Source organism: Oxyura jamaicensis, chromosome 3 (genome assembly GCF_011077185.1).
Source record: "Oxyura jamaicensis isolate SHBP4307 breed ruddy duck chromosome 3, BPBGC_Ojam_1.0, whole genome shotgun sequence".
In the NCBI taxonomy this organism is placed as follows: Eukaryota; Metazoa; Chordata; class Aves; order Anseriformes; family Anatidae; genus Oxyura; species Oxyura jamaicensis.
The window spans coordinates 44475128-44493137 of record NC_048895.1 but is presented as its reverse complement, the minus strand read 5'-3'; the positions used below and the strand labels follow the sequence as shown (position 1 = coordinate 44493137).

Here is an 18010-nt window from a genome sequence, read left to right as displayed (position 1 = left end):
TGCTCTCTGGGGACAGCGACAGGACCCGAGGGAACGGCATGGAGCTGGGACAGGGGAGGGTCAGGCTGGGGATTCGGGAAAGATTCTGCACCCAGAGGGTGGTCAGGCACTGGGACAGGCTCCCCAGGGCAGTGGTCATGGCGCCGAGCCTGCTGGAGTTCAAGAAGCATTTGGACAACGCCCTCAGAAATGTGATTTGGTTTTTGGGTGGTCCTGTGTGGAGCCAGGAGTTGGACTCCATGATCCTTGTGGGTCCCTTCCAGCTCGGGATGCTCCAGGATTCAGTGGGAATCTGCCAGGCCGTCTGATGTGCAGGACAGAGTGCTCCGCCTGGGGCTGGGCCTCAGAGCTGTGCCCGTCCTTCCTAGCCCTGCTGCTGGGCAGGACGGGCTGCCAGCTAATTCTGCAGACACCACTAGTACTGAATAGGCTTGCTGCTGTACCACTGAAGATCTCTAACAATGCAGCCTGGGAAATTGGAAACTTACGTGATTATTTATAAATAAATAAAAGAGCACTTCACTAAGGATCATAGATCTGGAAGACGTCAGGAGATGATTTGTAAAGCAAAAGCAGTTAAATTTTTTTACATACGCGTACTCACATAAGCTAAATGAGCAAATATATACACAATAAAGAGTTCATCCTAATTTTTATGTGCTTGTAGACAAATGTTATTTTGCTGGGAAGATTTGGGGTTGGTATTCCTTTGATTTTAGGAGACAGAGAAACAATGGTATGTAACAACAAAAAGTATATAATGAAGTAACATTTATCAGACTCATATTTATTTTATTTTTACTTTTGTGGGTTTGGGTGTGTTGTTTGTTTTTGTTTTCTTAGACCAAAGAAGAAAGAATAGTTGTCCTGGAAACTGAAAATGCTACTCTTCATCTAAAACTTGCAGAGGTATTTATTTTTTGTTTTTCCAGAAAGAATTATTGTGGAAACAAAAAAGACACTGAAGTCAACGTTCATATTTTCATGTTTTGCAATCTTCCTGTTAGGGGAAATCTATGAAAAGATTAAGGCTCGGTGTTTCTTTATTATTTTAATCATGAATGGTAACAATAACAATAGACTGATTAAGTAACTAGAAGCTGGGACATGTTTAAATAATTGCCAACGTTTTAAATCTACAAAAGTGAACTGAGGGACAGACTCTACAAGCATTAAATACAGAATTTTGCTTTCTGCTTACCGTGAAAGTGTTTGTCTGAAAGGTGGTGGTAGATTTTGAAGAAATACTTTGTAGATATAATTTGGATGATGTTTTAAAAAACAGTTTGTAGACTGCAGGAGCCGTATTTCGTTGTGTGTAGACAAAGATGTCCTTTTTGCATGTCTTAATAGCACTAATATTAGAGTTGTCTAGAAGAGGCAGTGTTGTTGCAGAAGTCAATTACAGAGCATGCAGCAATAATGATGCCCTCAGTTCTTTATATCCTTCTTCAGAAGGAAATGTTATTTCTAGACCATTATGGCAACAAGCAGTAGCCTGTGATAATGTTTGGTGTCTTCAAAGGTAAGACTTCAAAGATCTAGAGAACTTTGAATATTTATTTATACCTCTAGACTAGAGCCAGCTGTGAGATTTAGTTGGAATAGAGACTGCTGGCCAAGAGTTTCTAATCTGCTCTGAAGCATTAAATGGTTGTGTGACCTCAGGAAAGCCACTTGGCCTCCCTGTGGGTCTGTTAACACCTGTGGATAAAAGTGGGTTTAATAGTTTTCAAAGCCTGATTAGAATCCAGATGGTACATCTGAAATTAGTTTTACTAGGTATGCAGAAGAATACTGTAATTTATTCTGAAAAATTTTCTGTTGACTTTTTTTCAGCTTTATCATATTTAATAAAAATCTGAAATATTTCAGCTTTTTTCTGACTCTCACAAATACAATAAATTTTTCTAGTCAGTAAGGTGCTTCAGGTGTAGGACGTAGTTATCTATTAGGTAATAACACCTTGTTTTCCATGGATTCGTGCATCATGATTAATTGATTTTTAACTGCATTATCAGGAGTCCCTTTTATACACGAGGGAATGTGCACAAAGTACTTACTGCCGGCACAGGGAAGGCTTTTGTGTACATATCAAAAATCATCTGAGATTTATCATCTAGCCTGCAATCAAGCTTTGAAAAACATTTATGTACTGTATCCTGAAGAATTTTATACTGTTTGACAGGCTATTGTCACAGCCTTTGCAGAGCTTGCACCTCTAGTTTACGTTTCTGGGAGAACCCTTCAAGAGCTCAATGTGTCTACAGGGGGCAGCTCTTGCACACCCCCAGCTGCCCTCCAGGCCCATTGAGTCAGTCCGGTTTCTCTCAGCTTCATACGTTCCCCACTTCAGTGACACCTCCGTCTCTTGCTTTTGTTTGGCCCTTCTGCTGGGCCAGAAGCAGGAGATGGTACCTCTCACCCAGGTCTGCCTACGTGCTGGCTGAGTTGCGTGTTGCCCTTGCCTGGTGAAGGAGGTCCACGTGCCTGCCAGCTGGCGAAACGTATGGCTTCCAGAGCTGTATCCTTTGCGGGGATGTGCTGCAGAAGTGCAGCCTTTTGAGACGTCTCTTTCCTCTGTCAGAGGGGACTGATACTGACAAAAGGGTGCTGGAAGGGCAGACACCGGGACAGCACAACCACAGAGCAATGTCAGTTAATTAGTGGAAATACATTGTAATTAGCCTTGCACTGATGTTTCTACTCAGGTTGTTAAGTAAATACATTTAAAATTTTGATCTTACTTGGCTGATTTGGCCCAGGAATCTGAAAGCGTGAACCACAGTAACATAAAATAGTTTTACCTTAACCAAAGAGAAAGAAAAGAGAAAGAAAGAAAACTGAACTTATTTAGATTAATTTAAGCTTGTGCAATGTTGCACCATATCTCCCACTTTTTCACCAGTTAGGATGGTGAAGAAAAGCTGCTGCCCTCAGCTCTCTGTCGCTGACCCTTCTGATGTGCTGGTGAGCTGCCTGAATGAGCTGAGACGAGTTCAGTCATACTGATGGGGTAACAGAGGTCTCGTGCCTTACTTGTAAAAGCTAACTGGATTCATTTTGGATGAAGCGAGATAGGGATCTTTGAAGAGAAACTTAAAAGGACAGCCCTAAATTAGGATTTGCAGTGTAAATGTTTGTCTGTTAGTTGCATCAGCCTAATACAAATGCTATCTCCTGCTATAGACCTTTCCTTGCCTGTATCTTTAGGACAATCATGAATAAAGAGCACTGCCCCTGTTTTCTACAGCCTTGTATATTGTTACCTTAGCAGCATATTATAAGAGTTGTTACTGAACATAAAAAGTCAGATTCTTTCTCTGTAGACTTACCTTTGCCTGTTTGGAAACATTTGTCTACCTGCATTCCCCTTGCTTTGGTTTGCAGCTCCCGAAGTCCTGATCCTGCACACACACAAAGCCAAGTCTGCCAGAATGGGTCTGGTGGCAGCACTGAGACTGCAATTTGGATAATGCTATTAAGTAGTTTGGTTTCACTTCTGTTTATAATAAAGCTATAAGAAGAAGATTTACAGTCAGTTTTGTCTTCTCATGCCCAAGCCCAGATTTGCAAATTTTGACCTGCAAAGAATTCTGACGAATGCAAAAGCCATTTTAATGGAGAAAACCTCAAAACCACAGCAGCATTTGCAAAAATGCCAAACCTGACAGTGGGAGGGATGAGAAGTTGACTGCAGTGAAGGTAGAATTGACCATTGCATTTGTGTCCTCGGTGCTGATAAAAAGTAAAGGATGGTCAGGGGGAGCCTATGCAGGTGGGACAAAACATATTAGATGTTAAAAATACATTTGTTTTTTTGCTAACTTAAGCTCATTTAATGACAACGCTTCAGTACTATAACTGCTTGTACATACTTCTAATTTTACATATGTGGTTAGAATATTAATTCTGGTGCACTGCTTGTATGTGTTTGTGTCAAGCACGTTTATAAATACTGTGTCTGAGGAACACGAGCCTTGAAAATCCCCAGAGTAAGAGAACAGAGGAATAGCACTATAGGAGCTGCCTCAATATCTGGGAGCTTAAAGCCTGTAATAAAAGAGAAGAATACTTTTAAAATAGTCTCTTTCTGCTCTCTTTTCCATGTAAGCACTTTTTATATTAGCATTAAAATGTTATGTAGCTGTGCAGGGCCTCCAGTTGCATTTGCAAATAAAAAGCCTATGAAAAAGTTGCTTTAGACAAGTGAAATATATTTTATTGGAAAATATATTTTTCTTTATTCTAACATCTCCCAAATATTATATTGTTGTTTTTGCAGATGTCATCTGTAGTTAAACTTCAAATATAATTGAATCTGTTTAGTTTTTTTCAAGTCGTTATCAGGTGATTGGAATTAAGTCAAACTTCTCTTTTGTGCCATTGTACTTTTTCTATCCTCTGTTAATTTAAATAGCAGGGAACTGCAGTCACAGAATTTATGGTCTGAATAAGCTAGGAAATAGGTATCTGCTAGAGACAAGAGCATCCCAAACATAAGGAAGGAGACTGTCAGTGCTGGCTAAGGAATGACAGATGTCGGTAGGTTGCTGGGAAAAGGAGGTGAAGAAGTTACAGCTGATGTTAAGTACCAGGGTTGTCAATAGATAAAATAGACAAAAAATAGACAAAAATGCAGATTTGGATATAATACAGATTCAGTCATATTGCAGCATTTCACAAGTACTCCACATAGATTTCATCCCTGTGTTCTTGCCAGGACATATTTAAAGTTGTATTGTTTCTGTTATTCTTTTGATTTCAACATCTCAAAAATTTAGCCATAAAAATTGCTTTTGCATATTAGGATATTTTAGATTACTAGAATTATTCTTCTCCACCTCCCATAAAAATGGTTTTGATTACTTTCAGCTCTGAAGACCCAACTATATTCAATTTTGCACCATTGCAACTCTGCTGAATGCGATGGAGTCGGTGTTGGCAGGCAGCTGAAGCAATGAACACCAAGCTGGAGGCTGTGTATCAACATCCTTTCAGGACTTTAGTGGTTAGCTGGTGTGCCCCTCGTTCTGTTTTATGTCTTTTGAGAGAGTTTTCTGTGTTAAATATAGTCTGATGGCAGCTATGTAAGCAGCCCTTCTCTGTGAGTGAAGGCATGGTTTTAACCGATCCACCTCAAGCACATGTATGGGGTTTTAGGTACTGCAAAAGCATTTTAGCATTCTCATGTTTCTCATGTTTTAGTATTCTCATGTTGAGGTTTAACACCCTATAGACGCAGAATATTGTGATGTTAGCTGGTTTACCTAGAAATGATAGTGGAAAAAAAAAAATGAAAAAAGCAGAGAAACTGTGTAGTTAGGACATCATGTGTAATCAGATGATTGACTTACCAATGTTTACAGAGACAAAAGGGACAAAACACAACAAAAAAACAGGAGCATTTTGAAGTAATTTTTAAGTGTTTTTTTCCTTTTTTTTTTTTTTTTTTTAAATCAGTATCAAGGGTTGGCTGGAAGAAGCACTAATGAAGTATTGCAGCTCTACGCTGCTCATGGGCAGCAGCAGAAATTGCAGAGAGGTTCTGTTGTAACCCACCTACATGAGGCAATAAAGGTAAAGATATTTAATAATAATGTAGGTACAATCTATGCCATAAACATATACATGCTTATGAAATATAGTAAATATAGTGTAAATATAGTAAAACAGAAAATGGTCAGATTTGAACCTGATCTATGGTTTTATTGTATTCGCTGCAGTTCTTGCAGAAAAATGTAGCAGTGTCTGAGTTAGCTTAAAACTTGTAGTGCTTTTGCTTCAAGAGGCTGCAAAGTTAGCAGAGAAGTTGGTAAGTAGCTGCTTCTGAGCTCCAGAATCTCATGTATATACTGTTTTCTCAAGGTAGCACTGAATAGCTTAGGGTAGCAAAAATGGATCAGGAAAGAAATCTGTTTCTTTCAGGCAAAAGGATTTAGCTTAATTATAGCAATTCTTCTTGGTAGGTCTTGCAGTGGAGTTTTATATTTTAGGATAGCTAGAATGGCAGAACTGCTTGTGATGCAATATCAGTGGACTGTGATGGTTTGCAATCAGAGATCAATGAATGCTAGAAGAGAATAAGGCTATCGAAATAAAAGTCTAAATTAATGGTAATCCTATACCTGGAATTTAAAAAAAAAAAATGTTTGTAGTTATGTTCTGAGAAGGAGAACTACAATGATTTTCTCCCTTTAGTTTAGTTTGTTTTATCATTGAAACTAGTGTGTTAATTCAAGGTCAGTACCAAAACTGGAAAAATAAAATGTCACAGAATAATACATGACCCTTTTACAAGGCTGACTCATGAAACATCACAGAGTTTCTATGAGAGAAGGTATTGTTAAGTTCATCTTGCAGATGACTTTTACTTGTCCTTTCCAAGACTAAGATGGCAAGAAGACTTCTAATCCTGAAATCAAGTTAATTTATTTTTACTTTATTTGGACTTCTAAGTGAATGTAGGCTGCTTTTGTAAACATTCAGAAGTCACATCATATGCAATATGCTGAGTTACATTAATAATGGAAATATTTCATGAGCTATAAAGGTTTCTGATCTTTTCAAACCACATCAGGCCTCCAAGGAAGGTGTAGAACTGGATCATTTATGAAATGACTTAGGGAGAATCTTAACAAATACCTCCTGATCGAAGAATAGAAAATGAATGCTGTAAGGGATACATGGATCACAGTTTTACATTGCTAATTCTGGATATGTCTTGTAAGTGGACAGAACACACAAACTTATTTTTGTTTGATGAAAGAACAATATTGTGATATACCCAAAGCTGTGTGATTGTCCTTGTATATCGAGTAAGACAGTAGGGATCCATAAAGTCTTGCCAAAATCTTTAGGATGTGACATTGGTGAATATCTTGCAGGATCTTTCTCTAAACATGCTGAAAGACAGATTCCTAAAGACTTCCTCACATCAAGTAGAGGGTTCTTCCTGGCTGTGATATCTCACCTCTGTTATTTGTATTGTGGTTATATTGATTTGTCCTTAACAGCTGTTTTTGTCTCTTTATAACATATTTTTTCTTCTTGCCCTTAAGAGACTTAAACAAGACATGAAGAGCCTCCGTTCATTTGCTCTCGAGCTTTCAAAAGACTTTCAGCGTCAATGCAAGGCTTATCTTTACCAAGCTTTGAGAGCAGTCCAAGAGATACAGCTGCAAAATGAAGCAATGCAAAGTAAGGCTCATTGCACTTACATTGCAAACATGTAGCATCAACAATGTCATTGGCAAATGTTGGTAGCATTGAAAGATTGAGTTTGATTCTGAGACATAAGCACTTGGTTTTGTTTGATGTTGGATCATCACGGAGTCCTGAAATGTTAGAAAGAGTACAAATAACCCTGCATTTTCTCAGGGCAATATGGCTGATAATTTGGATTCAGCTTTGTGTTGATTGCAGCTGCTTCTATGCAGCTGAGTTAGCTCAGCTGTAACATTTTTAAACCAAAGTTCTCAGGCTTATTATCATGATGATTTTAAAATAGCTCAATAATGAATGTGTTGCTTTAGCTGCAATTTGCCTACTTTTGGCTGCACCAAATAAGGAATTAAGTGATTTCAGAGATTTCTGAAAATAATGCCTGAATTTAGGACAGACCAGATTTTTAATATTTCTGTATATTTAGGAGAAAATTTTACTCAGAAATCAAAACCAGTTCCACTTACTGGTCTGTAGAAAACACCACCATAAGGACTGCTCTTTACCTAGAATTACCTAGGTAATCAACAGAATTTACCTGAATTCTCTTTCAGAATATTCCATGTTAAATAAATATTTTTATATTTATATTTTATATCTATATTTTTATAGGTAAATATTCTATATTCTGTTTCAGAATTCAGGTCCTCGTTCAAGTACACGTAAAGCAGACCCTGCAGTGCACCGGTACTCTCTGCCCTCATCATTGAGGACTAAGTGCATTGGTCCTGTACCTGGATCTATTGGCACCTGCTTCCAACCTAATTGATTCTGGTGGTGCTCCTACCAGGCCAGAGAACAGGACACAAACCTGATTGTGTAATGGGGCATTAATTGTTTGAAATTTATGAGGCTGATGAACTAACAACAAATACAGAAATTTATAATCGGAGTCCCTACGTGATTCTCTGATATCTTTGTGTTGCCGTATAAAAGGTACATTTTCCTCCTGCTGTACTTATTTGAGATAATTTGGGGACTGGTTTGATTCTGATGGGGCTACTCACATCAACAGCAACAAACAGCGTGCTCAGGGACAGGTGTTGCAGGACTTGTCCCTGTGTGTTAGATACTACGTTATGATTAAAATGGATTAGATTACCGTATTATCTGTGTAGAGAAAACGTTTTAACAAGTTACCTTTAAAACTGGAAAAAGAAAAAATATAAAATTAACCCTAGTTAAAGGTGAATGTTCCCCTTATTGAACCAGGGAGCTAAAGGAACAGACAGGAGGTTTCATTTGGCACTTGAGTTAATGTGGTGTACATAAATAGTCAATAGTTCTTATGGGGCCCTGTGAATTCCTGTTGACTGAACTGACCTTCCATTTTTTCTATGAAATCATAACCAGAAGAGGCTTTGGCTGTAACAAAATTGTGTGTTGGTACATAGGTGGGTGACGCGTTTTTAATTTGGCCATTTTTCAGATCTCTGTCAAATGTTTTAAATGAAGATTCTATTGTTAAGGTTAAATATTACAGTCAGAATTGATGTCCTGAAATTTATCTTTCCTAAAAAAAAAGCCCCAGGTGTATTCTAGAGAGAGCATATCTTATCAGTTTAATCCTAAAGTAGAGACTGAAAATGAGAGAACTGTAGAAAAAACATTTAAGTAGTTTAATTATCAGGCTGTAATAGACATGCAGCAAACTATTTTTTTTTTTTTTCTGTAATAACTAGGTAGTCCCTTCATTAGACACATTTAGCCATTGTCTGAAAATCAGGCTATTATCATCTTTCCCAGTGAACTATAAATAGCAATAATTCAGATAAGAGAGAAGTGTCCAATGGTCTTCTGTTATAGGCTTGTTTTCCTAACATTTTTTTTTTCTCTTTGAAGACTGAAAGGAGTAAGTACTCTTAGCACCTATTGCTTATCTTTAACTTTGCTCATACAAGAGACTTCAAGAATTAAAAGCTTGCGTGTACACAAGTTTGTAAGTTAACATACTTCTTATGGAGCTTATTTAAATAATGGATTCCCACCTCCTATTTTGAAAACTACTGTATGATTTGGAGTTGGTGAATATAAGAGTTGCCTTTGACAATTTGTTTTTGGAGACTTGCATGTGGTTCTCCAAATGAAGACAAACTAGTGTTGGTCCACATACAGTAGGAAAGAAGAGCATTTTCCGTACTGAAGCTTTTATACTTCGACTCCCCAGCTATTAACATCATGTTTCCCCTGTGTGCGTGCACTGTGAAGGAACATCATGAGCTGGAGGTGAACAGCTTGGAAACTATAAAGACAACATCTGAGAAATCTGTAGTGCAGACAAATGTCCTTTGAAGTTACCTAATTTTTAATCTACTTCAGAGAACATAAATTATGTATGGGACGTGCTGATTATTATTATTTTTTTTGGTAAGGTAACACATTCAGGCTGGTGGCTGTCCTGCTAACAGCTCTCAGACCATGGTTTTGACTGCTTGCTACTCCACATCTTTGAACTGCTTGCTAATAGCTGGAGCAATTGATTTCCCACTGGGGTTCCTAAAAGCTTGCTAAAAAGTTTACAGTCACATTATGAGCCTTCTGGACTGTATGTTTGTTTTAGGCCTGCTCAGCGTTAATGTAATTGGGCTGAAATAAAACCATTTGTGAAGGCAGAAGGCTTTTATAATGCCCCCTACCACTCTCCTCGGTTTTCTGAAGGAGAGACTTCCTAGGGTTCAAAAGATCAATCATTTTTATGAAATCCTACCCATGAAGTGAATGTACCAATCTTAAAGGGGAACCGTAGAGCTGTTTACAGGATTAGTAGTGCTGTAAACGAGACTGATGATAAATGATAGGTTAATTTCTCCTAACTTTAGCTGTCATGAATCTATTAATCTGCAAATATGGCATAAGCCTCGCAAGTTACAGCTCCATCCAGAAGCAGATTGCTTCAGGCTTAGGTTTCAGGCTTCACTGACAGATAACATTATTCTAAGTAAGCTTACATATTTGAATTGCCTTTAAATGCCTTCTCTTTTTGATCGTTTTTCAAAAATGCACATGTACCTGTGGTAATTATCTTTATGCATAGACATTTCATAGTGAAAAGAAATGGATTTTTTTCTGACACATCTGGTAAATCAGGAACTAATCTTCCTAATTTAAGCTTGGAAGAAGATAAGAAGTTTTATGCTTATATTTCATGAGGCACTATTGGAAAATTTATTTTGCAAAGTCACAGAGTTCAGTTCTTTGAAACAGCTTTCTTCTTCCAGTGTTCCAGATAAAAGCTTTTGATCTTGAGCAGTCCCTACAAGAGGTGACAGAGAGATATGAAAAAGAAAAGCAAAAGAGGAGAGTTCTACATAACAGCTTAGTTGTAAGTATCTTCAATGACAGAACATTTTCTTATTTTGTTGTAATTATACCAGTAATTTAATCACCATTGAAACTAATTAACATTCTTGTCCTTTATAAGTGTACTTATCACTCCCCACCCTCAACTTTCTATAGAAGGAGCATTTCTTTGCTGAGGAACTTTCATCTCACAATAAGCCACAGTCCATTCTTTTTACAGAAGCATCTTCCAAGCGTACTCCTGGATTATATTGCCCTAAGGAATATCATAAATTTTGAATAGTGAGCAAAATTTGAGTTTCTTTATCCCTTAAGAGTGTAGCTTCTGGAAAATGCCATTTCTCTTCTAGCAATTCCTCCACGATGTGAATTTCAAAGTTCATCAATTCAGGTTCAACTAAGTGGAAACATGCCTCTGAAATTGTTTTAGAATTCTTAAAGTGATGAACTTGAAATTGAAAAATTGTCTTCCTTTTATTTTTTTCAAATATATCTAGCTGTATCATGCTCAGATGTTAGTGATGGTTTGTTTGGGGTTCATTTTTTTTCTTTTTTGTTCTTTAACTTTTTCTGCCCATCTCCCAGATTACTAGTTTTGGGTTGCCTGATTCAGGACCTGCTTTTTAGAAAGACAAAACCACCTTCAAGCAAGATTCTTCTAATTTTTTCTACCTGGGAAGAAGAAACTCTTTGTTAAAAAGTACTAACCTTCCAAACTCTGCTTTGTGTTGCAGTTTACTTAGAGGATATTCCCCAAGGCAGCGTGGGGAGTTAATGCCAGTGTTCACTAGTTACCACAAGTAAGCTGTTTCCAGTGATACACAATTAGAAAAAATGATCACTCGGTTAGATAAGGAAAAGTCTGAAGCAGCCTAAAGAGAAAAATCAATACTGGCTTTTTAGTCATGTATGAACACACAGTGGAGAGAAAAAGAAACAAAATGTTTTATATCTGAGGGCTGGTTGAGGAGAAATGCATTGTTTTGTCTTGGCTCTTGAGTTAACAGCAGTGAAGAAGCTCAAATGAAGAGGAAGGAGACTGAAGAGGAGAAAATGGCTCACTGAAAGCCCTTTCTTTTTCATATAGACTGGAGAGGACTATACCATTTCAGAGCTCTGAAGAGATTATACTTTCTCAGTTAAAGTTAGGAGAAAGCAAATTATTCTAATAGTATCTTTTTTCTCCACAGAGTCTAAGGCTGTGATTTTGCAAACACTTGCCTTCTTTCTTAAACACATTCATATCTGCATGAGTGTATTTGTCCTCTCCGGTACTTTGTGTTAAATCATGTTAATAATCTAATCCTAGGAGCTGAGAGGAAATATCAGAGTCCATTGCAGGATCCGGCCATCTCTACCTTTTGATAATGCTGATGAACATTCAGAATCACAAGATAGGTAATTTATTATGGCTGTGTTATATTAATTATGAGTCAAACAAGATATAAAGTGAAAATGATAGTCACGTGTATACAAGAACAATTGTGTTCTATATTTTTTTTCTGTTTTTATATCTGTGCTGAGTGGTAAAAAACTAATTACTCTTTCTTCTTTCTCCTGCTAAATTGGCATTAATCAATCTTATCCCTTTGTCTAAAATTGTGTCCACCTGCATAGGAGTCCGTAGCTGCTTAACAATCCAGCATTATCTGTGGACTGGCAGAAGTAACACACCTGCAGACAGTGTAGAGTACATTCACCACCTGGTACAAAGTCTGGGATATAGTAATGTAATAGCAACTGTCAGAAGTTACAGGTAGAGAAACACTCAGCATTTCAGTTGTTTTGTCATGCTACAGAATGGATTTGCTGTCAGCACAAATGCTGGTGATTCTATTTCAGTATAATTTGGCTCTACATCCCTAATTTATAATACACTTAATGTAACTGAAGTGTCAACACATCCCTAGAACCAAAACAAAAAGGGGGATTAAGTACAAGAATGTGCCACAACAAGCTGAATTCTACATAGCTGACTACTATGAAAAAATGAAGGACCTGAAACATACACAACTGGAGAAGGAAGGGGAAAACTAGGTGGGTGGCTAGAAAACAGTAGAAATCATCATCTGACCCATCAGAAAATTACTATTTGGGGCGTTTATTTTACTTTTACTGGTTGGTATTTCTAAAAGAGTACATACAGTGTTTTAAAATTTGTTCACTTTTGCCAAAGCTTTAGGAAAAAAAATATTTTAATTAAAATAATATGAAATGTTAGACAAGACAGAAATTTCAAAGAGCCTGAAGGGGAAACTTGCATTAACCTGTGCTCGATATACCTGGGAAGGAACCAAATCACTGTTTTGTTGCTGAATGAAATAGTGTTGCTGTACGCAATTAGGTGCCAAATTGTGGTGTAAAACAAGACAGACTGGGCTAAATACACAATTATTAAGACAAACTTTTCTTAATAGATCAAAAATAAATTTAAATAAAACTTAGTTTTGAAACTAAGGTCTGATTTTGAAAACACTTGAATGAAAATTTGAATGCATTTATGCACCTCAGCAATCCAAGTCAGTATTTGGACTAGTAATGGTTGCAAAATTACTTCTGACCGTATTTGCAGGATCAAGGCCAAATACCTAAAAAGATGTTTTTCAGTTTAATGTGCTAAAGGGAAAACCTCCTGTTACAAGCTCGTATTACAATCTCAAAACAACAGAATGGTTTGCATGTGAATTAGTCTTAATTGGGTTTATTTTATTTTCTTAAGCAGATTATTTTGCTTGATTTCATATTGATGTATTTTTCATTATTATTATTCACAAATAACTGTGGTGTTAACATGTGGTACGATAATGGAAATTCCAGAAGGTATTATTTAGACAATGTGTTCACAGCTATTTTGAGCATTTACTTTCCTGAGCTAAACCGAACATTTCGGTTTGAAAGCTACCTCTTTTATCCCATTGGCATTTTTTTTTTCCTTACAGGCAAAGAAATTTCTCAGAAAAAGTGGCATATGCTGTTGATGATGTGAGTATATTTGATGGTGAAATTCAAGAGCACATTTACAGATAGTCTTTAAGAGAAAAAAAGGGACCTGGAAACTATAGGTTTGAAAAGGAATTAGGTAATTTCTTGTCAACTGGTGCCCAGCTTTGATCTCCCATGTGTGCAATAGCAGGTGATTTGTGCTGTTTCCATCCTGAGTCTTTGTAGTAATAGTAGCTTGGAGCTGCTGCTGGTGCAGTCATCCATGAACTGGAGCTTGTATGTTTGCAGTAGTCAAACCGTTGCAGACTTCCTGCAATCAGTCCCTTTGAGCCACTCGTATTTACTGTAACCATTTCTGTAATTATGTTAGGCCTTTTTCATTTTGTTATTAGAACCCAACTAATGCATTGGCAGAGAAATATGGTATCTCCTGAACCACAACAGCCTACGTGTTACAGCAGTCAAGCATGTTAAAGTGTCCTGGCTTAGATCCATCAGGGGAAGGAGAATGAGCATTGAGGTTGCAAATCCAGATGACATTCCAGCATTAATTGAGGCCATTACTGAGATATAAAATTTAAAAAGGCATAGTCGTGTGAGCTAAGGTCAAAGTATTAACTTGAGTTTAATTTTCTTAGCCACCATGGCTCTTAGTCAGCTGCTCACTGTTACTTATGTATTAGCCAAATTCTCTTTTATAGTGTAACACATAAAATATTGCTGAAGTGACCTAAAGTATGGTATGCATTTAAATCTCCAAAATTATAGCTTCGTTAGACTGATCTCTGTTGCATAAAGTGGACACTTAGATATATATATATATATATATGCAATTAGGAAACTAATGGAGCTCATGAAGAGTCTGTTAAGAACATGTAAATATGTCAGGAGATAAAAAACAGGGATCTGTAATAGTAGATGTAGTATTCTGGATGCCATAATTCTATGATTTATTGTACTATAAAACGCCTTGACCATTTCTGACCTGCTAAATTTTATATGAAGATGAAATTAGGTAATAGTTAGGTTTTTGATTATTTCATATAGATATCAGATATATTACCGTATTTGTATTTTTACAGGAAAAGCAGTGTCTGCTTACTTACATGAATACATGAGTTTTAGGAGTTTTAGTTTGTATGTAACAGCGAATTGGTAACCTTCAGGATGCTAACCTGTTCTCATGTTTAAAAGTCTGTATGAGATATTCCAGGAAAATAAGTGTATGCATGGATTTGACTATAAAATGAAATACACGGGATCATAGTATCGCGTGGGTTGGAAAAGACCCTCAAGATCTTCCTGATTTTGGAAAAGCTAATACTGCCTTTAAATGCCTTATTGGTTTGCCTTGACATTTATTTGGTTAAAATGCTTTCTAGTCCTGATCAAACACTTTGCATGTTTGTATTAGTTTCTTGATAGATTTTTTTTTTATATTGTGTTTTCTGTTTAAAGCTCATGAGGGAGGATAAATTACAACCAACTTTTTACAAAAAGCAGTCACTTTAGACTAAGCTAACAGAAGTAAAGGAAAACAGTATTTATTGCCTGTTTCTTTTGCTTTTAACTACTGTAGGTGTTATGCTTGTGGATAGGCTAGATATGCAGTTTTCAGATAAAATTATGGGGTTTGATTTGATACGAAGCTAGGGCAGGCATCTGCCATAGCCTAATACCTGAAGTGATGTTATTAGAATCCAACTTCCTTTGGCACAGGAGAAAAGAAGGTGGCTGCTTCCAAGTGATTAATTTCTTTCAAATTATTTTGAAAAGGTTTTCAGTTGTGAGTAGTGGAGAAAAAAAAGGCATGGCAAAGAGGTTGCTGTGAATATCAGGGAAGGTGCAAGATTCTGCTGGTTTTTCAAGACAGGACTGGGAAAATATGAATTAACACAGGAAGACTCCTTTTCTTGAGAGAGAATCTTGTACTAGATCAGGTGGATGTAGCTATAGTAGTAGGATACATTATCGTTCCCCAGGTGCTTATCATCATCCCCACCTAGAGGTTTCTTCCCCTGGTGCTTACCCAGCGCAGGGAATCCTTTAGGCTGTCCTTGTCTGCCTCAGCGCTGTGTCAGCCAGTGGCACTGAAGCTGACAGGAAAGCAGATGAAGAGCAGTCAGGCTCTGCTGTAGAGATAAGCGTTGGGAAGTGGGGCAACAGCCTTTATTAGATATGCAATAACAAGGGATGGGAAATGATAATTATCACAGCTGGATTTTGTTAGCACATGTCTATATTCACAATTCCTTATGCCTCATTTAAAATTTTTTGTTTTGCTTTATGAAATTTCACTTATTGAAGAGCTTCCCAGGTTTGGGTATCAGGACAGTTTGTGAATGTTTATGAATCATCCATTTGCCATTCGCACGATTCATATTACCCTATAAGAACTCAGACCAGGAGTATTCTGTGACTCTGGAGTTTAGAAAAATATTCTTCAGTATTCATGTGATACAGCCGTAAGGATTTCACAGGCACTATTGACAGGATCACCTTATGAGATCCTGTATGCCAGCAGCTGTGGTGGGTATCCTAGCCCATACTGATCTCCTGCAAAGGGAGTGTCATTACAAATGCTCATATGAAACTTCTGCCTATTATCAATGCTTATGTTTCTACGTTACGCAAATAGATTTTTTTTCTATCCCATTTCTCACCTTAGGGAAAACTGGTCTGCGAGTAAATTTGACATCTGAATCAGAAAGGTGTTCCATAACCCTACATCATTTTCCCGTTTGTTGTTTTTTCTCCAGAGGCTGTTGATTACCGATCCTATTGCAATGCCTGCGTCAGGTCATTTTGTAAAAAGTGTTGTGCTCACCTCTGTACTGCTGCTAAATTTGCCTGTACGGGAATGGGTAACGTAGCTCATTGGACAGCAAGTGTTGCCATCGTTAGATTGATAATGATCCACTGGCCTTCCCCAAAGAAGAGAGATTTGTAAACTTAAGAAATTTGGGGTTCATTAGCCGTCTGCATGCTAGACATACTGTTATGCTGTCATAATTTGCTCACCTCTTTACTACTTCATTCAGTGGCAAGACTAGGTTGAAGGACTTCAGCTTAGCACTGTAAACTACTTGTTGGAAGAGCAGTACAGACTTCAGCATTCCTATCAAATGCTGTAATGTAAGCAAAGGTTACGAAGACAGGAAACCTCTTTGAGTTGAGTGAAGCATTTTGTGTGCTGAGGAGCTTCCATGTGAAATGTGGAAATGATATTTTTTTTCTCACATTTTTTCTTTTTTTTTCTGCGATTAAGCAAGACATGTCATGAGGAGCAAAGAGCATGGAATTTACTACGGGTAATAGCTTTTAAAGAGCTGCTGACACATTTGTCCAACTTATAAAACTACTATATAATCCATATGGAAAGTGATTTCTAATAAAAACTCATGGAAAATCTAGCAACTGTGTGACTGCAGTTCTTCGTCACAGGGTGGAATAGCATGATATGCTATGAAATGTGCATCTTTTGTTCCGCTCTTGGCACAAACATTTATGAAAGCAATCTGAAAATGCACTGACCTCATAATACAAAAAGGTTCTTTTGCCATTTTTCTACCTGTGGTGGTAATTAGGGAGGTTGGATTTACTTGCCTGGAGTTTTCTAGGCACATAAAAAGTTTAGGTAATGGTTTGGATCTTTCTTGTGAACATAAATGCACACATTTTGTCTTGGTTGTTCTTTAATAATCTGAATGTGTTCTGAGATCCTTTCTTGCGGTCTTGCTAGTTCACCGCAGTGAAATAAATATTTCAGTTTTACATGTGACTATGATATCAACTGTAAGTGTTTTGTTTTTCTCCTAGGAAACTGTTCTGGTAAAGAGTAGCCGTCCTGGTCATGCATCAATAAACAGGACTTTTCAGTTTGAAAGGTGGGTCGTCCTGTGTAGCAGGCTGGGTTGATGGAAGATTGTGTAGTGAAGGCTAATTTTTTAGTAGGCATTGGTTAGAAAGTAACGTTATTTATTTATTTTATTTTTATTCTTATATGGTTTTCACATTCTTTCCAGTATAGAATAATGCACTTCAGGATATAGATGCCACCCTCTGTCCTCCTTCTCAGTGAAGAATACTGATATGCCTGAGTCTGAAACCTGTGTAGAGACATATTTGAAACTTCTCACAGTCTAAGTACTCCTCATCTCCTTGTAGCATGTTGTGAGATAGCAAAACATTATCTGTATTTTCAAGGTGCAGAATTGAGGTGGACTGCATGCCTTCAGCATTAGACATAAAGCATTACTGAGCCAGAAACCAAATTGAGGATTATTATGCTTCAATGTACAGTCATGCTACTTAAAGTATGCTGGAAATAGACAACTGGATAGAGTGGTGGTTTGTAAATCAGTGCTCCCCTGCGAGAAAGGCTGTAATGTGGGTACTTCCCCTCTTAGATGCCAAAGCACCCATATAGGTGTGAGAGCTTTGGAATACACCAGCTGCGGTAAGGGTTTTCGTTGGTGTTTGTGCCTTACTCGACGCTGGGGTTTCAGCCCACAAAACAGAAACTGCAGGGAGTCAGGCTGAA

General features: G+C 37.5%; 1 protein-coding gene across 1 annotated transcript in view; it reads left to right on the top strand.

Moving 5' to 3' along the window:
- KIF25 (kinesin family member 25) overlaps positions 1–18010 on the top strand; it is a 41931-nt gene that overhangs the window by 1134 nt on the left and 22787 nt on the right. Inside the window, exons 2-8 of the mRNA XM_035322200.1 lie at positions 844–909; positions 5464–5580; positions 7062–7200; positions 10443–10546; positions 11834–11922; positions 13464–13506; positions 17287–17354. Coding sequence (XP_035178091.1) covers positions 844–909; positions 5464–5580; positions 7062–7200; positions 10443–10546; positions 11834–11922; positions 13464–13506; positions 17287–17354 — 626 coding nt within the window. The remainder of the gene's footprint in view (positions 1–843; positions 910–5463; positions 5581–7061; positions 7201–10442; positions 10547–11833; positions 11923–13463; positions 13507–17286; positions 17355–18010) is intronic.